The 23,774-nt window shown below is 38.1% G+C and overlaps 2 protein-coding genes and 1 long non-coding RNA gene across 4 annotated transcripts in view; 1 reads left to right on the top strand and 2 right to left on the bottom strand.

Moving 5' to 3' along the window:
• Nucleotides 1-23,774, top strand: part of cnksr2a (connector enhancer of kinase suppressor of Ras 2a) — a 61,777-nt gene that overhangs the window by 30,533 nt on the left and 7,470 nt on the right. Inside the window, exons 13-24 of one of the 2 annotated variants that reach the window (XM_055059381.1) lie at nucleotides 1,680-1,894; nucleotides 4,028-4,079; nucleotides 7,098-7,273; nucleotides 8,326-8,399; nucleotides 8,509-8,580; nucleotides 8,809-8,876; nucleotides 10,047-10,144; nucleotides 11,049-11,267; nucleotides 12,380-12,521; nucleotides 13,027-13,251; nucleotides 14,744-14,931; nucleotides 17,342-19,830. In XM_055059381.1, the coding sequence (XP_054915356.1) occupies nucleotides 1,680-1,894; nucleotides 4,028-4,079; nucleotides 7,098-7,273; nucleotides 8,326-8,399; nucleotides 8,509-8,580; nucleotides 8,809-8,876; nucleotides 10,047-10,144; nucleotides 11,049-11,267; nucleotides 12,380-12,521; nucleotides 13,027-13,251; nucleotides 14,744-14,931; nucleotides 17,342-17,575 (1,763 nt within the window). In that variant the 3' untranslated portion in view covers nucleotides 17,576-19,830. Of the gene's footprint in view, nucleotides 1-1,679; nucleotides 1,895-4,027; nucleotides 4,080-7,097; nucleotides 7,274-8,325; nucleotides 8,400-8,508; nucleotides 8,581-8,808; nucleotides 8,877-10,046; nucleotides 10,145-11,048; nucleotides 11,268-12,379; nucleotides 12,522-13,026; nucleotides 13,252-14,743; nucleotides 14,932-17,341; nucleotides 19,831-23,774 lie in introns of those variants that run through there. The other variant, XM_055059382.1, reaches the window with a different exon arrangement.
• Nucleotides 4,651-11,215, bottom strand: LOC129378894 (uncharacterized). Its single transcript, XR_008608107.1, has 2 exons — nucleotides 11,061-11,215; nucleotides 4,651-7,171 (listed from the first exon to the last, which is right to left on the bottom strand). It is a non-coding gene; the product is annotated as an uncharacterized LOC129378894 (long non-coding RNA).
• Nucleotides 20,438-22,725, bottom strand: LOC129378887 (kelch-like protein 34). Its single transcript, XM_055059395.1, has one exon. It carries the CDS (start codon nucleotides 22,652-22,654, stop codon nucleotides 20,867-20,869), a length of 1,788 nt encoding a protein of 595 aa, XP_054915370.1. The 5' UTR covers nucleotides 22,655-22,725; the 3' UTR covers nucleotides 20,438-20,866.

Here is a 23,774-nt window from a genome sequence, read left to right as displayed (position 1 = left end):
AGGAGTAAAAGAAAGAGATCTTTCTCTCTGACCTCCACCTGAATCACTCACACAGTTTCCATGGTGACGCTGACAGCTTCTCGCTTTCCTCTGGCCGCTGCGTAGCAACCAGGAGGGAGGAAACTGCAGCGGGAAACCCGGGATGGGGAGAAGGTGGGAAGAAGTGTGGAAGATGGATGAGCTGTAGTCATAATCAACATTTTATACAACGCAGGTGGATAAAACTGAGGATTTTGTTTCAATAATCACACTTAAAGCAAAGCGACTAAACAGAAACTGGATGAAAAATGTAAATATTTTCCCTTTATTAACAAATTGTTTGTGGAGATGTTTTGGTGTAAATTAATAAAATGTATTAGTTCAACTTAAACACAAAATTAGGAAGAGGCACACTCCATTCTGGGTAAATAGAACCAAAACAAACATAATAAATTAATTGCATAGCATTTGGATTGAATAGAAATTGTAAAAATTGGATGGATATTTGCAAGAATATTTTGTTTATATATTTATTTTAAGATTTGTGAAATTATGAGACATTTGTGTTCAAGCTGTCTTTAAAATGAAAAAAATAAAATTCACATTAAAAAATACAAAAATAATTTAAAAGAAATCCTGCAGTTGCTAAAATCTGATGCTAATCTGCCTTTGTTTAGATTTTGTGTAGAAAGAAGTTGAGCTCAGTGCCTTTTCCAGAGGTTTTCATGTTTTTTCCTTCAGTGGTTCATGGTGCAGCGCCCCCACAGGTGAGGAGGGGAATAGGTTATTCAGAATGGAAGGTTATTTAGAAACACTGCAGTGTGAAAATGTAACAAATGTTGTCATTTTGGTCCCAATCGAACCAAATCAACCCAACTATCAGATCTGAAAACACTTAATTAGATCCTTATGTTTCCACATTTATGTTTTCGTAAATTAAGTTTAAGTTATATATCTAATGAAAATAAGTTTTTTCTTTGCAAAATCCAATTTGTAATATATCTCTATAGTACAATTCATCTGTCTTTTCTAAAACCAGACTCAAATCTTTTGGAGGAAAATGAGTGAAATTAGTGTTTGTTGCAGCAGAATTCACCTTTACTTTTTGTAAAATAAAGTCTTTTAAATTTAAGTGGGGAATCTTCATTTTTGCTGCCTTTCTTGCTGCATTTGCCACTAAAATAAATGGCACTGTTAATAAAAAAAAGGGCTTAACTGAAGCATTTTTGGGATTAATGTCTATCTTATCAACAGAGGCAGCCTGGAGAGGATCTGTGACTTTTCGTTTGTACTGTAGCTGCTGACTGCTGCCTTTCCCCTACTTGTTTACAGCTTCACTGCATCGCCAAAGCTGAGATAACACAGAGCTGACAGATAACGGTCCAGGAGTTTGAATTCGAAAGCCGCTGGAACATTTCTGTGTTTAGTTGGGTTAATTTTTTACTCCCACTGAACGAGACAAAGATCTGAGTTCCTGCTTAGATTTGATCCGAATGAAAGCTTAATAATGGAATTTCACTCCTGATTAACCAGAATTGATCCTCTGATTAAAGGTTAAGATTTGAATAATGAGTCCTCTTTGAATTATTTTTTAAATGTTATACATTGTTGGATTAATCTAGATAAATATATTCATCCCTGTTGAAAACACTATGGAAGCTGCAGATGAATTTAAAGGTTTGATGTTTTCTATTTTGCAGATGCTTCGTTGTTGCGTTATGTGGGACTATCCTCTGCGGACGACCGGACCGTCTCGGAGGACTACTCCTCCCACACGGCACGTCCAAATAAACGGTCCAATGACACGGCCAAGCGTGCGAAGAGGCGGAGCCACCACAGCCAAAGCCCCTCCCACTACCTGCTTCAGACCAATCAGAGGGAATCGCCTCCCAGAGACCAAACCTCTATGTATCGAGTACGTTTTTAAACTTACTATAAATCTTTTGTCATTTTTGGTGTCTTTCTTCAGTTGTGTTTTTACTATTTGTCATTGATTTTGGTTAAAGATTGTCTATTGAGCAAATTTATTTTCAAAATATTAAAACACAACTCCTGTCTTGGTCAGAAAATCCAGGAGAAGGTGCTGCCTCCCTTTAGCTTTTGGCCTTTAGCTCAAGCGCACCTGAATTATGCAGCAGGACGATGATCTTTAGTACAGACAAAAAGTCTAGACTGCGATTTAACTCCTCCAATATTTATCCAGTAAATCAGAGATATGCAGTGCATTGTGTCATCACTAGTCATAGATGTAAAGCCACACACTTTGGATAAAAACTATTCCTACTCCTAGAACTTCTCCTTCTAAATCATTTTACTAATCAGACAGTCGGTCTCCAAGCAACTGAGCTTTGACCCCGACAGAAAAGTGCTGCAGTGAAGTGTGATTCTGGCAGGTGCTGACTCGTTATGGCCCTGCTGTCACATCCATGACATCTGGTCCGTCTGAGCCGGTCCAGACTGGCAGGTTTGGCCGGCAGTGACCTTACTCATCTTGTCAGAATCTCTTTGAAAATAAAACACAGCTGCATGTTTTGCACTCAGGTTGTGCTTCCATTGCACCAGCTGTGTGTGTGTGTGTGTGTGTGTGTGCGTGCGTGTGTGCGTGTGTGTGTGTGTGTGTGTGAGGCATGTGAGATGTTCTGATGACAGATGGCGTGTCGGTGGGAGTGGGAGGACCCTTGTCATCTGTCCCACTGAGCCTGTGGCTGTGAGTGGCTGAGGTCCGGCCCCTGAGATGTGTAATACCGTGACATCAGAGCTGGTCTGTTGCCCCATCTGATCCGTTGAGAGATTCAATCTAAACATGATGGATTAGAAACAGGATTATGAGAATTCACAAACCTCAAATTAGCACACTTGGTATTCAGAAACATTCCTCTGTCAAATTAAGTCACAAATACAAGATGCATACCTTTTACACAATAAGTATAACGTGTTTATGTTTGATCACTGAAGCATCTGTGAGTTGGCTTCTGAATACTAAACAGAATGACTCACAGGGAGGCCCGTTTAGTTCGCTTTAATCGAACTTTAGTGTGTCAGCCTTGAAAGTCCGGTTCATTTGGGGAGGTGTGAATGCGTAATCAAACCAAAACGTGAACACTAGTCCACCTGAAAACCGTGGTCTAAATTTGGTTGAGGTGAACTCTGGTGCGGTTTGAATGCGTATGTGAACACCAAGCGGATTGGAGACCGCTCTAAAAGCAGGGACCAGACTATAGCGCAGGGCATTCTGGGTAAATATCACCAAAACAGACGTGAGATTCTACAGCTAGCTGGAGAAATGACTCGTGTTTTTTTTTAACCAATACTAAAGATTTTTGCTAAAATCTCATGCCACTTCACTTTTGTTTACATGTGTGTGTGTGAAGTTGTGTTTGAATTGTTTGACACAGTAAATCGAACCACAGCAGCTGAAAATGTAGCAAATGTTGCAACTTTGCTCTCCAATCAAACCGAGTCTACAGGAATATCAGTTGTGAAAATACACTTAATTTCAAGTTAATTTATAGCTCTGGGATAATCTCACATAATATGAACAGTCACAGTGTTCTGCTGTGATCCGACCGGGTACGTTAATTTTCTGTGTTGTCAGATTTATATTTCCTCACAATGTAAAGACTGGAAACAGAAGAATACCAGTTAATGTCTCTGTTACTCCAGCTCACTGTCCCTCTGTCGTCACACTAGAGAAGAATCGATAATAGCGCTTCCTCATCAGTGGTCAGCTTTTCTTTATTTATAAACTCCCCGTGGCTCTTGTTTGTTTCACACATCCTCCATCACCTGGATGTGCTTTGTTCCACCCTAACGTCACCTCCAGCCCTCCGTTCTATGTTTAGACGTGTGAAAGCAGCCGCTCTGACTCCTCCACCCCTGACTGACTGCGTCTGTGTGTGAGAGGATGTAGTGAGATGGTTTTCTTTGTGTCCTGCTGCCTCTAAAATCTGCTGTCATCTTTTATATCCCAGGATTTACTGCAGCAAACAAAGGCCACTGATTCGTCCTGACAGCATGCTCTGTCTCTGTCTCCCTCTTCTTTCCTCAGACATACCAGCAGTCGGCCTCTTTGCAGACGAAGAACCGGAAGAAGAATAAAGGTAAGCAGGGTCGGCACCAGGTTGGCCTGGGCGGAAGCTGCTCCCTAAAGAGGGACATCTTTTCAGAAAACCAGCCGTTTCTGCTTTGGAATCGTTTCATTGTGGATCATAACTCACTTTTACCATCTTCAGCTGGAAAATGTATAAAGCTTTTTCAAATCAAGTTTATCAGTCTTTCACATTTCAGTTCAAAGATCCTAAAAACACAAAAATACAAAGTCAACAATCGAAACATTACATTTGGTCAAGTGCTGTCATTACACATCAGAATGTTAATTAATGTTTCAAAATCAAGTCTAAACCGGTCGATGGTTTAGTCTAGATTTAAAGGAACTCAGTGTTTCGACTGTTTTGCAGTTTTCTGGAAGTTTGTTCCAGATTTGCAGTGCATAGAAGATGAATGCTGCTTCTCCATGTTTGGTTCTGAAGACCTGAGTGGTTTGGAAGGTTGTTTTGGGTTTGAGATGCACACTTCACATCCAAACAACTTCATCTTTGTATTAAATATCTGATCCAACCGATTAAAATTACCCATGTCCTCTTCGGTCCAAAAATCACACAGTATAGAGTGTTTAGGTAGGCCTGTCAAGAGATTTTATTTTATTGGACGATAAATAGCCCAGATAATTATAGCGATAAACAATAATATTGTGGTTTGGAGACAGTTTTCAAGTAATGTATCGATTATGGTATAATAATGAAAAATAAACAGTAAATAAAATGGATGTAAAAGAAAAAGCACACACAATCAAAACAATAAATGAAATGTATTGTTGTCTCTGTAAACAAAATTGTCTTTCAAAATAAGAGGAGCGTATGTTCATTTATTATGCAATGAATTGATTTATAGGTTTATTAATTATTGCAACAGGCTTATGTAGAGTTTACTCTCTAAAAGTGTAAATTTTGTGCCTGTAAGTTGAAACTTCCTGGGTAAAATGAACTAATATGTGATATTTGGCAACATGAGGTTTGGATCTGTATCCTCAGTTGGACTCAATCTGGGAATTAAACCAAAATCCGGCCCAGTACTGGTATAAGATCTTGTAAAAAATTTAGCATTTTTATTCAAACAAATTGTGCTTATTTTACAGCTTTAAATTAATGCTTTACAAGGTATATCTAATAATGAAAACTTTCCAAACAGTAGTCAAAGATTCTCTTAATTATTTCTGTCAGTTTTACTCAATTTTTTAAATAATTGTTGAGATTTTTCCATTTATTTCTAATATTCACTCTGACAAGTGCCTTTGCCTCTGTGACAAACTTTTCACACTGTCATGGATCAACATGCTGGGAGATTTGAATTTTTTTCCACGGTCTGATCGCTTGTTCTGCCATCTGCTGCTGTGAGAAGCTCTGAAAACTTTGGCTCCATCTGCACACGGCTCTGTTTGTTTACAGCAACTGAACCAACGTTTCTGAAAGAAATTGATGTTAATAATTGTAGCTCTAAATAACTAATTCATCAACATATTAGGAATTAGTAAAACTGTGCACAAATGGGTCTTTTGTGACCAAACTGATGATGGCATTAGTTAGTGTCGACACAGGAACGAGGACGATCATTATTGCACAACACTTTTGTGCGTTTTCAGATATATTACCCTCTTGTGCAGGAATATAAATGATTCATTATCTCTAAGCTGAAAACCTTTCCACGCTTCATGCAAGAATGTTTCGTTTTTTGTGTGTCAACACTTTTGTGGAGAGTTGTTTCCTCTAGAAAAAAGCTGCCAAGGAGGAAAATTGACACCTGGATCATGATTCTTGTTAAAAAGACATTTCATGCAGAGCAGCAGGAGTTTCTTTGCCGGCCTCACCTGGAAGCCATGTTGCTCCAGTTATCTTTAATAAGGAGCTTACTGATGCATCACCTTTAAGCCGGAAAAAAAGCACCACTTTTAGTAAGCACAGGCAGTGTATTATAATCCTGGCGGGACACCAGGCTTAGCATTCCTTATTTTTTAAGGTTTTATTGTTGGTGTTCAGTTATTAATCTTTCAATAACACAAAAGTATCAAGTGATATTTTCACATTTCCTTTCCGCTGGATGAATGGCTGCTCTAACATCCAGCCACCAGGCTTAGCAAGCTTTCTGGGGGAAACCTTGCACACGATAATACAGCGTTGTGGAAAATTCTCAGAGCTCAAGGCTGTTTCTACATCAGCCTGTGACGTTTTAAGTTGTAGAACTGAGAAAGTACCAGAATTGTTAAGAATACGCTTCCTTAACAATAATTCTTCTCTTCTTGTCGTTTTCATTCAGGCCTTCCCTCAGTTCCAGAAGTTATTGTTTGTGTTTTGATCCAAAATGCCCCTAAAAGTACCCTCAGTGTCAGTTATTTGAGCGCTCTCTTCAGTCAAAAGTAGCATTTTTTCATCTGCCTTGCTGCTACGACATGCTAACTGCTAAATCAGGATGTCCTAAAATCATGTATGTAAATTTAAGGCCTTAAAATGTTTTAAATAATTTTTTTAAAGCTGTAAGTTGGTCTTAAATATGGTCTTAAATTTTCCTTGTCAGACTATTTAATCTCACATGCTATTTATGTATTTATTTTTTCCTGCTGGACTTTTCTGACAGACTTCTCGATTGCATTTCAACCAGAGGCGTCAAACTCGCTTTCATTTTGGGCAATTTCAAAAATTTGAATGATCTTAAAGGGCCTGTTGTGCCAGAATCTATTAAAATATCAATAAGTAACAGTTTGTTTCAGCAAACTTGATTTCATGTTAAGCTTTTCTTAACATAACATATTGAACATCTTTTCACACTGATCAGTCCTTCCAGGATTTCGGGATTGTTTTTACGGTCTACCTTTAGAGATATTTTACCATTCTTCGGGTTGTCAGACAGGTTCTGTTGAAGCAATTTTTTGATTCTACAGATCTGGATCTGACAAGGGAACTTCACATACAGTCATGTTAGTTTGAATACATCTTTGTTTTGTCATTATTCTGTAGGTTGTTGGTTTTATCGTCTGTTCTTAAACGTCGCTCCGTTTGCGTTTCCAGGACGAGGTCTGACCTCGCTGAGTCGGAGGCGTGTTTCCTGCAAAGCGCTGGGCAGAGGAGACTGCGAGGGCTGGCTGTGGAGAAAGAGGGATGCCAAGGGTTACTTCTCTCAGAAATGGAAGAAGTACTGGTTTGTTCTGAAAGACAACTGCTTGTACTGGTACATCAATGAGGAGGTGCGTCGTTTGTTCGTCTTTTCTCTGCTTCAAACTGAAATACTTCAAAAACAATACTGATATTAGCATGAAGATATTGTATTTAAAAATAAATTACCATGGTAATAAGTCTGTGTGGACTTCAATAAAAATAATTTTGGTAACTAATCTAAACTAAAGTTTTTGTCTGTTTTAATGTGAATATATATTGCTTTTAAATCCTTCCGTTTCTCATTTAAATTATTCAGTTGTGGTCTTTATAAAGTGGAACAGCAATGCTTTGTCTGAATTCCTCGTCATGAAACTCATTTTGATGCTGTCTTTAAATGCAATGAGGCACTTCAGGCCCCGCCTCCTCCAGTTTGCACAGTGTTTCTCCACACCATTCAGCCATTTTTTTAGCTTGATAGAAGAGATACGAACGTAGAAACGTAGGTGAATGCATTTAGGTCATTTGTTGCCCAAAACAAATGACAAAAAAAAAAGGTAATAAGGAATAGAGAAACCTGAACACATTGGAAAAACATGACCCAAACAGAATATAAAAATATCTGCCCAGCACCAGCAGAGATTAAATTAAAGTTTTTTTCTCTCCCAGAAGTGAGAGTTCCTACTTTTATTGTGAATTAGAGACTCCAAGGTCACAACTAAATATATTTAAGGGCTAAAAAAGTGGACTTTGTTTTATATGTCCAATTTAAAGTCTTTTTATGAAGTATGTCTAGATATCTGGTATAGTAAGTAAGTGAGTTTGTGTTGACTAAAAAGGTGCTAGCCAAGAAGTCGAAGGTTTTTTGGACTTCTTGGCAAAAGTTTCATGCTCCACAGGACATAAAAGTATAAAATTAAATATGTAATATTAATTACCTGAGCAGAAACACCCATTTCTTCATATCTGCAGCCTCCAGCAGCACTTCACGTTGTGGCCATTAATCACTTCTTTTTTAACACAAAAGGTTGAGAAAATCTGTATGACTCGTACCGCCACAATAACATCTGTAATTTTTAATGCATAATGCCCTTCTTCTTTAATTTTAGCTCATTTTGTGAGTTTTTCTTCTTTTTCCGGTCAGGATGAGAAGGCGGAGGGTTTCGTCAGTCTTCCCGAGTTTAAGATTGATCGTGCCAGTGAATGTCGAAAGAAGTAGTAAGTGCCTGGTTTATTGCATATTTATGTTATTTTCCGTATGTGGAGCATGTGTGTTCTTGAACGTGTGAAGGCGTGTGGGCAAAAATAGCTCTCTGTGTCTCTCTAGTGCTTTCAAAGCGTGCCACCCCAAGGTCAAGAGTTTCTACTTTGCAGCAGATGGAGTGGACGACATGAACAGGTAAAGACTGCAAGCTCTAAACATGCGGGGAGGTGTTGCAGCTGGGTGACAAAATTAAAATGCAACTCACAGTTTGGCTCTGAGAAAGCAGAAAACCAGAGATTTTGCAACAAAATAAAACACGAGAGTAAAAGTAGTTACTCTTGACTTAATTTTTACGATGATTGATGTACCATAAAAACCCTTTGTTTAAATAAGTGAGTTTTATTATTTCCTCCTGTTTGATAGATGGCTGAGTCGCCTCAACATGGCAGCTGTGGGCTATGCAGAGCGGGAGAGGATGCGGCAGGAGCAGGGTGAGACTTCACTCCAACAACACCGCTGTTACTATTGCACCGCCGTTACTGCATGAGCAAATCATTGCCTTAAGAGTCCCCTGTGGACTAACAGTGAGCCTGCCACTCGTTTCTTTTTATAGCCTCCACTCCTGGTCATGAATCTGTCTCGCCTGGAGACCTCTTCCTGGCTTTATCGGCACACTTAATTGGGTTTTATCAAACAGTTATGTCAGATTTCAGAATATTCACTGCAAAACACAAAATCTTACCAAGTACTTTTGGTCTAGTTTCTAGACCACTAGACAAAACTACCTTACAAGTAACTCTATAGCAAGATATTGGATCTTATTTTAAATAAGTAATTCCTTAAAATTGGACCAACATACTTCAGGTTTTGTGATTTTACTGCTTTTTGATGTTTGAGTCGTTGACTTTTGTGTTGAAAGGCTTCAGAGTTCTATTAACTCTGTTTTGAGTTTGTTTTGTAAATATAAAGTTTAGGAAGCTCTGTCTTTGAGATAGCGATGAGGTTAAAATTTGAAATTCTGGTTATGTTTTCATTTATCAGCAATAAGTTAAACTATCTGATGGATGGCTTTATTAATAGAAAGTTTGGGTTTAGGAATGATGCAAACATTTCTAATGAACTTGCTGATTTAAAGGTGTTTTCATATCCGGTAGACTTGGTTACATTGGTGATTGTTACAGCTTTGAGTCAGTACAGATGCCATTTTCAGCTGCGTAATATCGACCAAACTCTGTGAAAAACCTGTTTCCCCCCTCGCCTGTGGTGGCGCTGTACCACGAACCACTTAAGAAAACCTCTGAAGAAGAAATTAAAGCGACTTCCTTCTTCTCGGAACGCAAACAAAATGGGGCAGCGTCAAATTTTAGCAGTTGTAGTATTTCTCTTTTGTCGTTGGTAATTTCCCCTGTTTTATGTGTTTGATTTAGTTCTATATTATCTGACTTTAATCTCTGAATTTTGACTTTAATCTCTGAATTTTGATTTTAATCTCTGACTTTTGATTTTAATCTCAGAATTCTGACTTTAATCTCAGGGATAGCTGCATCAGTCGTAATGCTGGATCACAGACTTGAATGTTTCTGTGTCCACAGAACTAATTAATGGAACAATCAGACGGTATATTGAGCTTCTGATTTGAAATGTTCCCATGTTTCCTGCAGACTATTGGAGCGAAAGTGAACATGAGGACGACACCACGTCCAGCCCGAAACAGGACAGCCCCCCACCTCCATATGATACCTACCCACGGCCTCCATCAGTGAGTCCACACAGACTCGTTTCTGCTCAACTATTTTCCAGGAATTACCCCAAATTATATTAGTTTTTTACGTGGTTCAGAAAATACAAACTCTAACGTATAATTCAAAGTAAAATAAAGAAGATTATTTTAGGACACTGTGACTCTTTTTGGAAATTCATGGCAACAATTATCTTTCTGGACATATTATGTCTGTCAGGATATAAACCTAGACTGAACAAACTAATTTTATACCTAGTATAGTCTCTAGCGAAGAATAATAAGAAATATGTTTATTAAAGTTCTTAATTTTAATAGTCTGTAGAAGTGAAAAATTTAAGCATTACACAAAATGTTTATTTTTTTACCACCAAACATTTATAGTAAGTAGATCCATTCATATCCAGAAACTTTTCCTGAAAAGCCGACTTTACTGCAGCTAAATTAGCTTTTATTTAATTTATTAAACTTGGCTAAATATAGCAACCATTTTAAAAAAAAGTGACGCAAATCTTGTTGTTATAGCTGAGAATAAATTAAATTAAACATGTTTAAAATAGTTTGAAAACCAGATTTTAATACAGCAAATGTATTATTTTTAAGTTTTGGCTCTATAATGAATAATGTCCATTTTCTACTTTATTTTTACTTGATTTTAGTTTTTGTTTTTTTCCTTTTCTTGGCCAGCGAATACATTTGACTTGAGCTGACAAAAAGTTTGGACATCCCTGCTCTAGTTTTTGAATAATTTATTTTGTCCTAAACTATAACTCTTAAATATCTTTATAAATATATAACTCTTAAATATCTCATTCTATTATTAACATTTTTGCCCTCCAGTTTTCTTTCCCTCACTCTAAAGTTTGCAGTAATCGTTGGATTACACCTCAGATGCTTCAGCTGGGATTTTTCCACTCGTTCTCAGATGAGCGCTTACCTGGAAGGCCGAACCACCCGCCTGTCTTCCACAGAGACGTCTCGCTCTCGATCTTCTCAGGAGGACTTCCTGTGCAGCGAGCCGCCTGTGACGGCTGCAGAGCCGCAGTACCACCCAGGCCCCCTAGGGGGAGGCACCACACACAGCGGGAGGAAACCACTGGGCAGCAGCAGCAGCGACGTGCAGTACAGATGTGATCCTGTGGAGGTGATTGGAGCAGATATTAACCATAAATTTCATTTTTTAAATAGGAAAAACTTTGAAAGTAATTATTTTTAATAGAACAGGAGAATAGAAATGTCCTCTATTGTCCAATGATCAGAACATTTCTGTTCACCAGCAGATACTCACACAAAGAATATAAAATACATATAAAACTGAATAAAGAATTAAAATATTTCAGAGTAAGTGAAAAATATAAAAATAAATACTGTAAAAATACTCCAATCCAGAGGAACAGAGTCGGCTATAAAATTTGCTTTTTGGGCATTAAGACAGACTATTTACAATTACTAACAATTTTACTGTTTTATGGATACAAGCATGCATGTAAACACTTGTTTGGTTTGAGTTTGTATGTTCTTTACATATTTTCTTATATGTTAAGATAAAACTACATTTTAACTTACTCTGACTTTTCCTTTACTTTTAGTTTTTATTTAAAAATCTATGATTGAAATGGTTTGCTTTGATGAGTATTTAATGTTTGAGTTTAGCAAAAACTGAAAATATTTTCAAGATTTTTATTTTTCAGTTTTTTCCCATATATGTGACATTTTGGCAACCACATTTTTTTTATTATTATTTTTTTGTTTCTTTTTTTAAGCTGTTTGCAGATAATGTGGAGATCTTTACTGTTATTATTTAACCTTAATTTAATTTGAAAAGCAAATAGATATGATCTTTTAGAGGATCATATCTCCAAAAGAGATATGATCTCTTAATAAACAATTATTAATGATCATTTTGTTTTTCAAAGTAGGAAAAAAGTTTGAGGTATGTATTTATTTTTATTCAAGGATTTTTTTATTGTCGTACAAGCTTTACTTGTTTGTGGTTCGAAATGTGGACTCAGGTTATATTAAAGTTTTTCTTTGAAAGCTTAATTGTCTTATTTGAGTTCGTTTTAAACTGAAAGTAACGTATCGAGGTTTTCCTTTTTTCAATTTTTTTGGCTACATAAAAATGTGTCATTTTGGTAGCTACACTTTTCATTCTGTACTTTTCAAGTTGTTTTTCACAGATAACTGAGAGGTCTGTGCTGCTAATCCTTTTATGTGAAAATCCTGTTAATCTGTTTTTATTGCTGCTCTTTGTAGTACCGCTCCAGTCCGGCAGGGGGCAGCAGTGAGACGGGGTCCCCGGGCCGCTCGTCGTCCTCACAGAGGCGGTCATGGCAGGACCTGATAGAGACGCCGCTGACTGAAGCTGGACTGCACTACCTGCAAACTGGACCACTTGGTAACTTTTTAACAATTTTGTTGCATTAATTTTAAAATTATCTATATTTTTAAACCTTAGGATTATTATTTATGTATTTTATTTATTTATTTATTTTTGTTTTCCACAACTCAGACACTGTCTACTAAAAAACGTATACCAACAAAACTCATTTTAATATAATACAGACGTGTAATCAGGCACAGATTCAGCTCATTTAGTACAGATTATGTAGTATTGTCAAATTCTGTAAAATTTTTATACACATTTAATTTAGGAAGTAAAACTAGCTGAAAACATATTTGCTTAAGAAAACTACTATTTGTGTTGGTTTACTGAGATAAAAAGTGTTTATTTCCTTTTCTTTCTTAACTATGATCCATTATCCTGGTTTCTAGATGTTAAAATTGTTAGAGATGTTTCTTAGACGTATCCAAATTAATAAAAAACCCCGCTGGAAGTTTCTTTTCGTAAATAACTGAGTTGTTTTGACGAATCGCTCTGATGTTTTCCGTCCTCCTCACAGAGGACGCCGTCTTCGCCGAGCCGGGCCTGGGGGGCGGCTCCATGATGGCCGGAGCCGTCTACACTCTGCCCCCGCAGAGGAACGTCCCGCTGCCCGTGGCGATGCAGAGGCTGGTGCCCATGGCAACCCAGGGAGGGAAACCCCGCAGCTTCACGCTGCCGCGCGACAGCAACCTGCACACTCTGCTCGCCCCGCCGCTGAAGGAAGAGCAGCAAGCACACAACTGTGAGTTCATATTTATTATGCAACATGCGACAAGCTGGAAATATTAGGCTGCGGTTATATTTAAAGAATAAAATATATCTGCAACAAGCAATAAATCAGTTAATCACATAATGAATTAAAATAAACTCTGTAATCCTTATTTGCATGATTTATTGTTTTTCTCTTTTCTCTCTTTCTACCAAAAACTGGATGATTTTGTTTACAGACAAAATAATTTTTTGTTTTTGTTTTTACTTTTGCTTTTTCTGTAACCCTTTAACCCTATAAGTCCTAAACAGAGCGCCAGCGTTCCAGCCAAATTTGAGGTACCGTAACTCTGAGTTACGTTGCGCCGTCTGAAAAATCCCAACAGTTTCTGAAAAGGGAGACGTTTCACTTTCCAGCCAATATCAGATTATCACAGTAATTTCACTTCAGGGAATGAAATTAATCTGAGAAGACACTTCTTTAATAGACGGTAAATAGAAGAAGGAAGGAGAGCTGGATGGAAATGCATTTTAGAAAACATTTTGTTTTTCTTGGTCAGTACAAGACAGTTGATTTTAAAACTTCAAAATGGATTAAAAATCCGCAGGCCTGTGATGCTGAATAGAGAAATTATGTTGTTACAAGCTGAAACCACCCAGCTCATAGGAAGCTACTCATTGATTTTTATATCACCAAAAGTGCTAATTAACCTTCTGTAAAAGATGAGTGTTTTAAATCATCTGAGCTGCTTGGCAGGTTTATTGTCTTCAGCGTTTGGCATCATTCCTGCAGCTCCTCCAGGAATCCAGGCTTTCTCTCTTTGCTGCTTCTTCTCATAAACCTTTTTAAACTGCGGCCGAGTCTCATAGTGTAACATCTACTCTGTTATTTTCTAATATTTGTATCAATTTGGGATTGTTTTTTTTATTTAAACGAGAAGGAGAAAGATTTAATAAACTATGAAGACAAAAAAAGCTTCTAAAAGGTTTTTTTTGTGAAACTTCATAAATGAGGAAGGTTTTTACGTTGTTTAAAATAGAGATGCACTGATCCACTTCAGGTTATTTAACAAAATAAGACATTTTCCCTATGTTATAAGTTAATTTATCTGCCAACAAAATAAGTAATTTTTCATCAATATTGAGGAATTATGTACTAAAAATAAGCCTTTATATCCTGCTGAAAAGTTTCTGTAGGGTAGTTTGCCTTATTTTAAGCATACTAAGATATTTGCACTGGAAACCAAACCAAAAATACTTGGCAGCAGCAGCAGCAGGAAGGTGTCATTCTGAAATAGTAAATAGATGTGATTTTTGTAAAAAGAAGATGTATGTGAGCTCTGTTTGAGAAACTAATTGCACAATAAATACTGACGTGGAGGAGGAAATAAACCTGCCGCAGAGGAGGGAACGTCCCTGAGGCTGTCGGGAGAGAGATGACGGTTTTGTCATCGTTAATAATCCAGAAAACCATCTCAGACGTCACTCCTCTGCTCAGGCTCCAACGTCGGCTTTCTGCGTTGCAGGCGGCAGCGAAGGCGCGTCCCTGGGCGACCTGTTCCGCGCGTGCGAACAAGGCGGCGTCTGTCCGTTGGGGCGGGGCTCGGACGCCAAGGGCCAATCGGAGTTCAGACAGTCCTTCCTCCGACGGGCCGCGGACCCTCAGCTCAACGAGCGCCTGCACCGCCTCCGCATCCTCAGCTCCACGCTCAAGGTGCGTCCACTCCAGCATGAACACAGAGTCGGAGAGCTGCAGAAGCTCTGATTTACTGAAATCACACTTGATCAGCACAGACACATGCAGCCGATGATACAATTAGTAATTCATTTTCTACCAATTTCTAACAAATATTTGTCATTTTATAGCAAAACTAAACAACTATGTTACCTTCAATTTTTTTCAAATTTGACGCCTTGTTATTAGGTCTCTGTCCTTTTAAGAAGCTTCTAAACTTTCAGACTCTCTGTCTTCAGCTCATAATCACAACAATTTTCCTCCTTTATGCCATTTACAATAATTTTTTGTAGTGTTGGACTCAGAAGTAATTTGTCTGATGAGCTCAGCAGACTCGCAGTCACACCACGTGTTTGCTAATTGCTGCTGCCGCTAGTCTGATGGATCCGAGTGGCTTAAAGAAATCACTTTTACTCTATGATAATAATACAATAATAATACTAAAACAAGTTGTTTTGGGATAGTTTTCTGTACATTTTATTACATGCTTCATGTGTCTGTGCCTTTTTTCTGAGCAAACAAAAAATAATGCATAAACAATATATAAATTTACATAAATAAAAGAAAATGTAGTCCCATTTCTAATTACATTGTTATTCTTCAGAAAGCTGTACTTTTTTTTTCTTTTGTTTTTCTATTCAACATCAAATTATCGTACATTTATTTATGCGTTTTGATGGAAGTAAGACATTGTAGTTAACACGCCTTTCTGTGCCAAACAGAAAAAATGAAGGTATTTTTAAAAAGATCATTAAAAGAACAAAATTGGAAACAGGGAAATGATCCTATTCAGGGTTAATATTTTGGATCAACTCTTTACATTTTAACGTAAAATAAAAATGTTTGCTGAACCAGCTTTTAAAGTTAGCATTAAAGTAATAAAAGCTAATGTTAGCTTAACTGTTAGTTAATAGCTTCTGGCTTTTTCAATTAATTCACAACAGAAGTCTTAATTATTGACTTCAGCAGTGGGTATTTTTTAGTTTTACAGGAAACTGTTTACACATGATGCACATAAACATGAGCACATTGTGGTGAATGTCTGTCCCGGTTCATCACCACCACACCTCTCACGTCTTTTTGGTTTCGGTTTCCATCAGTCCATGTGTGTCTTCATGTTGCCTGAGCAAAGTTAATTCTTCTGGCCTGAACGGCTCTCCTGTAATGTTTGTATTTATTCCTTGGATGCTGCGTATTTACTCCTCCAGATCTCCGTGTCTGTGCATTTGGCTGTCTCAGTCAACCAGTGTTTGCACCCTGTCTGGTGTCTATGGTGGAATATACCAAGCTTTGGGGAGCATTTGGTCGAAAATATTGTGTGATGGTCGCAGTGACCCTGTTAGTTGGCATCTATTATCCTCAGCAAAGCATAAAGCTGCTGGTTTGGACGTTTGAACATGTTTGCTGCAGTGGTTGCTGTGGAAACAACAAGGACATGAACACGCTCGCTGTCTTATCAACGATCAGTGGATCAAAACAGATGAGAGGAAGGATATTTGTTGCAGATGGCTATGCTGGTACTGCTGTCTTTAAATAATTGGATTCACTCAAAAAACTGACTTGGGTTTCAGAATTAGCCTTTATTGCTGTCAGAACAAAAAAAGACAACAAGAAAAGGCTGCTTGTGCAAATATATACAAATAATTACAGGGAACTCCTCGCTGGCATCGTTATCCCAGTTATTTTATTTAACTTTTGTTTCTTTAAACGTCTCAGTGCTACAAATTTGTTGAAGTTTTTGATTAGTTCAGCATAAAACTGAAGCTGCTACATGTAACACTGATTTTAGATGCACTCTTAGAAGATATTATTGTAAAATAATCATGTTTCCTCCACTTCTTATACTGTTAGGAGTATAGAAAAGGAAAAGCTGCAGAAAAGGAAGAGAAGAAGTTTACTTCCCTTTATGCTAGTCTGTTATATCTAAATACATGTCACAGTACATATATTATGTCAGTATATTGCATAGAAGACATAACTATGTATATATATATATATATATAATTTTATATACTTTCAAAGTCATTTATTAATATTTGCCACAATCTCACATGTAATCCAATGTAATTCTGTTTTTTCTGCTAATATTATTAAAAGTCTGATTTTCAATATTTTGATGGATTAAAGCTGCAATAAGTAACGTTTTTATAAAAGATGTTTATTTATTTTTTACATATTTTGTTAAAACTATCACCATATCGTAACAGTTTGTTATCAGACACATAATCTGTAAAAAGATCAATCTGTTGGATTTAATCTTAAATCTCCCCAAACCTGAGTGTCTCCAGTCACGTCTGTGTCCTCCTCTCCATGTGTCTTGCGTCTGTCGTGGTGGCAACAGGAAGTGTGAGAGTGACCCGCCCCCTCCTGTGTTTCTGCATCCTCATAGGACAGGGAGGGGGAGCTAGCGCTGATTGACAGGCTGCTGGCCAATCCGCAGCTCTCGTCGGCCGAGTTCCAGGAGTGGAAGCGCGCCTATCAGGACCTGTTCACTCAGGACCAGAACTCTGCTGCCGAACCCGAACCTGAACCCGAACCCCAAACCGAACCCGCCGACCCGGGGCCGCCGCCCCTCACCCCCTCGCTGTCCCACACACACTCCTACATCGAGACGCACGTCTGACCTGTTAAACGCGGACAGTTAAACCGTCTGGTCCCGATTGTTAAGATGAGTGTCGCAGGGCGGGTCCGGTAGTGACGGACTGACTCGTGGTTTCCGCTTCCCGATCGGTTCGCTGCGACAGATTACCCAGGAGCGCCTCCCGCTGAGCCGGCGACCTGTCGCCTCGAGCCTCTCCGGCTCACGACAGGTGCTGGTTCCAGAGTATCACCTCTTAGCTTTTGTGCTCCGTACCTTCAAAGAACTCGCATCATTTCCTGTGGATGATTCCTTCCCATCACCTTCATAAAAAGCGAAATCACAGAATGTATCTCGACTCATCCTGCTTGTTGTGCCATGTTTACTCTGAGTGCACAGTGTCTCATAGCCAGTAAGTTGACGCTTTTTACTCCATAAAGCCTTATACTTGATTATATTGCTATTATTAACTGTACAGTGAGTGTTACAGCGAACCACAATGAGATCTTTTTTAAACTTTTGTTCTGATTTCCGTTTAGATTTAGAGGCTTTTGTTTGTGCAGATTTGGTAGAAATTGCTGGGCTGGACCTGAAGCATGCACCCTCCTTCTGGAACAGGAGCCATTTAAGGGAAAAATCCACCCTAAAGTAGTTCAACACAACGTTTCACAAACAGAACCTTCATCAGCAAACATCCTGCAAAATACACAAAATACAGTTTCTTCAGCAAATATCTTAAAACGGTAACTTAAAAGTAACTTTTCAGCAAGAAATTGTCTTTTGTTTTAAGTCAGTAATCCATTAATATTCATTTAAGAAGTATTTGTTCTATTGGCAGATTATTTCTACGTTATAAGTTAAATATAACTAGTAATTTTTCATCAATGATAATGAATTATTTACGTAACACAAACTCGTGCGTCTTTCTGAAAAAATTACTTTTAAGTCAGTTTTGTCTTATTTCAAATGTACTCAGTATTTGCACTAGAAACAATATGATGTTTTTGCAGTAATGATATAAATATTTCATTTAATCTGCTTGGAAATCCACATTATTAAATCGTATTAAGTATTTACAGCAAATGTCTTAGAAAATATAACATATCAAATATGAGATAATGAAATAATCTTTGCTCTGAACATTACAGAGAAAAATCTACACAGAAATAGTTGTTTATAAAAATCTCAGAAGCATTAATGTTTTACCCAATAAAGCTTTTTGAATGTATTTGACTTAATTTTTCACAAAATGGTTACTATATAAAAATATATATATGATAAAGAAAATTTAGATACGCAGTGCCTTGAAAAAAATTATCCAAACACCTTAAACTTTTTCACATTTTATCACATCACAGCTCAAATTTAAATGCATTTTATTGTTTTGTTTTCTTTTTTAAATGAAAGGACTTGACACCAACACATAAAAAGCCATGTATTTTAATGTCCTTTTAAGATTTAATACAATGTCACATAAAAACAATAAAATACATCAAAATTTGTTGGGTAATGTGATAAAATGTAAAACTGTTATATGCAAACCCTGTATTAAATAATGTATTTTTACATACGTTTAGCTTAACAATTACTGAAGAAATATTTACATGTCTGTTAAACTGAATTGAATATAAACAGAAAAATATATTTTATTTGTAATCCCCAGTAGTGAAAAAATACTTAAATATGAATTTATTTAATAAATACATAAATCTGTAGATGTAATAGCTATATAATCCCTGTTATAAATTATTTATTAACAGTATAAAATTCTCCAGGGGTGGATTTTTCCTCAGACTCTTCAGCTTTATTTTAGGCGTGTGGCATCGAACATATGAGGAATATTTCCATAGGAAATTAAACTTGGATCTATTTATAATGTTAGTCTATTTCCAAGCTGCTGCCAGAAGATGTAATAATGTATCTCAGACGTTTCACAGACTACAAAAGCAATCATAAATATGTAATAACTTGCACTGACAAACACTGTTTTATGCTCCTTTTATGCTGCTGCCCGTGGTTGGTTGTAGTAGCATGTTTTTGCTGTAGATCAAAACAATATCCATTTTATGTTTTGTGTTTAAAACCTAGAGATATAGTAGATCTCTATTTATAGAGTGCAAACTGTCTTGGAAGAATATCTTTAATTATATCAGGGTTTCTTTCTGTGAACTGTCATTGTGTAAAGAATGTTTAGTGTTAAATCTATAAATTATGGTAAAAAGATGGTATTTATTTATGTGTTCATTTTTCATGTTTTGCTGGAAGAAGAGACTGGATCAATAAAGTTTTAGTCATTTGGATTAGAGACTTTTTTTTATTTGTCTATTATGTTTTTCTTTTTTATCAAGAAGAGAGACGAGGCCGAGAAAAATTTACCTTTTGGCTGAGAGGAATTATTGTGATCTGATCTGAACAATGTCATAAAACACAAACAATTTTAAAAAACAGCGTATCTTTGTTACTTTATTATAAAACATAACTTATTAGCTATAAAATCTACATCTCCTCTGACGACATCACAAGAATAAATTGGATTATCAGCAGTATGAGAAGTGATGAATAAAAGTCAGTTTAGATATTTTTTCTCACAAAATACTTAGTTTTTTTGTATTATTATTTTGTAATAAATAATCATTTATTGACCTTAAAATTAACCAAACTACTTTGGCTTCTTCCAACTTTTGTATTTTACTCATGTTATTTTTATTTGAGGCGTTTGTTTTGTCTATCTGCAACATTTATTAAAGAGTAATAACATATGAACAGAAGAAATCTGTAACATGGTGAATACATTTCACTATACTGTAAATAAATCTATAAAAATGTGAAAATCTAGTAATTCTATAAAAAAATTCATTTAAAAGCTGCAATATGAAACTTTTATAAAAATATTTGAAAAAAATTCAAGTTTCTATGCTTTCTCCCAGTGCTAACTAGAAACAACTAATCAGAGCCAGGAGGCGGGTCTTAGTGCTGTGAATCATTCTCTTCTCTACGACGCTGCAGTGAGCGTAGCATGTTGTGAATGCTCAGGCTAGTTAGCATGGCCACAGATGACTATAAATGTTTTTTTCTGTTATGATGAGTTATTTCTCTGTCATTAGCACATTTAGCAGCGAGTATCCAGAATTGATTGACAGCACTTAGGCCCGTTGCCTACTGTAGCTTTAAGGTGGAAAGAAAATGTGTTGAGCGGTGATCAAATTTTCATCTCAGACAACTCATTTCTACAACTGGCATTAAAGTTTTCAGCAATAGTTATTTAATTTTTCGTCATGCAATTGAACGTGATTATTCTGAAGGCGCTACTGTTTTGTAGATATTAAATTGGGTCTGCTAATCCAGCAGAGGCAGCAGAGTGCACTCGGTGCCAGTCAGAGGTCTAGGAAGCTGGGCGATTTCTCTCCACTGATCTTTCTTCGTATCGTACTCCAGCACGCTCCTTACAGTCACCTGCTGTCCGTTGTTCCACCTCCTCCCGCCGAATACCAGCAGATTCCCACTTGCCAGGGTTAACATCCCGTAGCTGAACAAGCCGTTTGCGAGTGGTTTGAGGCGGGTCCAGTGATTCGACTGTGGGTCGTATCGTTCAATGTCACAAAACTGCTCGTACATCCCCAGCAGAGCGTAAATGTAACCGTGGGCGGTTGCCATTCTGTGACCAAACCTTGGGATGCACATGGATGCCCTCTTTTCCCAGACTGTGGCCTTTAGGTCCCAAGAGAGGCATTCCCTACTTATTTCCCTGTTTACATCCTGGTTACTTCCATGGATGCCACCCTGGTGGGCAGGGAGTCCTCCTGACACGTAGATGCTCTTGTCAAGCACGGTAGACGCGTGTCCGTGAAGAGGGCAAGGCATCGCTGAAGCTCTTCTCCATACTCCTGAAGCCATGTCGTAATACTCAGCAGAAGCTAAGGAAGTGTATGTCATGGAGTCTGGATATGACTGTCGTCCTCCAATAGCATAAATGACGTCCTCCACCACGCAGCAGGTGAACTGCACCCGCCTGTCCAGCATGGACTCCATCTTCTTCCAGTGGTTGAAGCGTGGATCGTACCTCCAGGTTTGGCTTGAGGTTGACACAGCGACGGACTTCTCATCGCTATTTTTCATGTCTTCACCGCCAATCACGAAGAGAAAACCTCCCACCGAACAAACACAGGGATTTCTGAGTCTCAGAGGTAGAACAAAACCTGGCGATGAAAACTTCCTGCTCCTGGTGTTGAACGCTAGCACCTGCTGTTCTGGCCAATCAGGGCTAACCCCACCACCAACAAGAAGCACATAATTATGTGATCCTCTAAGGGTCGACTGCCTGCTTTGTGCTATTGGCTGAGTTGAACCCATATGATGGTACTCAAGAGCTCGAGTCAGCTGACTTCTGATCAGAGGAGTGGCCATGGCCTTGTTTCCGTGGCAAAGGTCAGAAAGGTCTGAAGGCGCAACTAATCCGAAACGTAGACGACTCAGAAGAAGGTTTGACTTTAGTAGTGGAAGGGGGCCATTTTTATCCAGCCAGTCGAGAGAAAGTCTAATTAGATCCACTTCGTTGACCCCAGGTATCTCATCTGCCTCTAGCACTACCATCAGCGACTGAAAGTTCAACCCAAGGAGATCAACCCTGCTTTTCTGCAGCAGAACCGCCATCTTCTTGGCAATGGTTTGATTTGCAGCCTCAAGTGCATTCAAGAGGAAGTGTTGCTCAGCCAGATTAGCATAGTAGCAGCAATTATCTGCAGTTAAGCCATCTGCCATAAATCGCTCGCATATTGACAGCGCCGCCTCCACTTGGAGGTACCGGGCTGCTTCTATGACAACAGGAAGTGTGAAGGAAGAAATGCTCAACCACCCTGAGTACAAGAAATCCAAAATGGCTTCCAAACCCTCAGGCGTCAGCGCCGGGAGCCTGATGGAGTCTGCTGATCTCTCTGCGGTCGTCTCTCCAAAAAGGGCCCAGAAGTAGTCACTGGAGCTCGCCAACAGACTACGATGACACGGGAAGGAAACACCGCCGGCTTCCAAGACGACATCGCACATCTTCTTCTGGTCCCGCAAACGCTGGAAGCCAGAGAGGAGTCCGGTTCTGTGTGAGGAACTGTAGAGGAGTGAGTAGGTATCCATGCATAAGTTCTGTCAAGAAGAAGAAAGGACGACAGATTTTTTGCTGATACGTTGCATGAAAGAAGACTGGAAGAGAGCGTCCTCAGTTGAGCTCACTCCATCTGTGTTTTAGTCCTCTTCTGTCTGCAGAAGCTGTTATCCGACACCATGATAGGGAGGTCATGACAGCCCCCTGCACATACACATCAACACAACCCTGTGACCCATCCCTCTTTGGCACTGAGACTTGGCTCTCTCGTCTCTGTCTGGGATACTGGCGTTGTTGGCTTTGTGTTTGTCAGCTGCCCTTTACTCCGAGTCCTCTAGGGAGTATCCCCCAGGCGCATGCCTTCAATTTAACATCAACCAACAAGCAAACATTGTGTTGTCAAACAGAGTTGGACGGACAGGGAGCCAGATTGGTGTTTGAGAGTCTATCTCTGTGAATGAAGTCATCTGCAAATACAGCTGCTGCAGTCAAGGCATCCAGGAATCCGATGGGCATGGTTGATAAAGGACCTTTCTGTCAGGAATAGAAACAGCTTAGAGGATTCATCTGGAAGGACAATACTGTGAAAGCTAGATCTTTTAAACTGGATTTTATTGATGCAATCTAGAATTTTCATCTGTTGAAACTTTACCACCAGAACATTTTAAAAGATACTGAAGTATAACGACAGAAACAGACATTACATCCAAATCAAGGTGATTCCAAAAAAGCTACTGGAAACTATTAGACGCAGAAACTTTCAGGTTCAATTATGCTTTAATTAGTTTTGAAACACACAATTCCAATTAGTTTTAGTGTTAAGATAATGTATTTTGTTTTTGTGTTTATGAATCTGTTTATGAACCTTTCGAACTGATTTGAAATTATTTTTCACCCCACATAACCAGCTGACATTAGCTGCCATCAAATTAAGGTAGTTCACAAAATGGTGACAGTAAAAGTTGGGAAAAAAGGGCAGTTAGTTGGTTGTTCAACAATAATTTAATACCAAGTCAATGTAGACATAATCACAATACAATACTTTGACTTTTTGTGCTATTGGCTGCTTACACAAATTATATTTCAATTTCCCCAATACTAAAACATTAAAGTAACAACACAAAGTAATTAAAATGACTGAATAGCTGCTCT

This window comes from Poeciliopsis prolifica, unplaced genomic scaffold (assembly GCF_027474105.1).
Source record: "Poeciliopsis prolifica strain line A6 unplaced genomic scaffold, Auburn_PproV2 SCAFFOLD054, whole genome shotgun sequence".
Classification (NCBI taxonomy): domain Eukaryota; kingdom Metazoa; phylum Chordata; class Actinopteri; order Cyprinodontiformes; family Poeciliidae; genus Poeciliopsis; species Poeciliopsis prolifica.
Note: the sequence above shows the minus strand (reverse complement) of the source record. Positions and strands in the feature narration are given on the sequence as shown.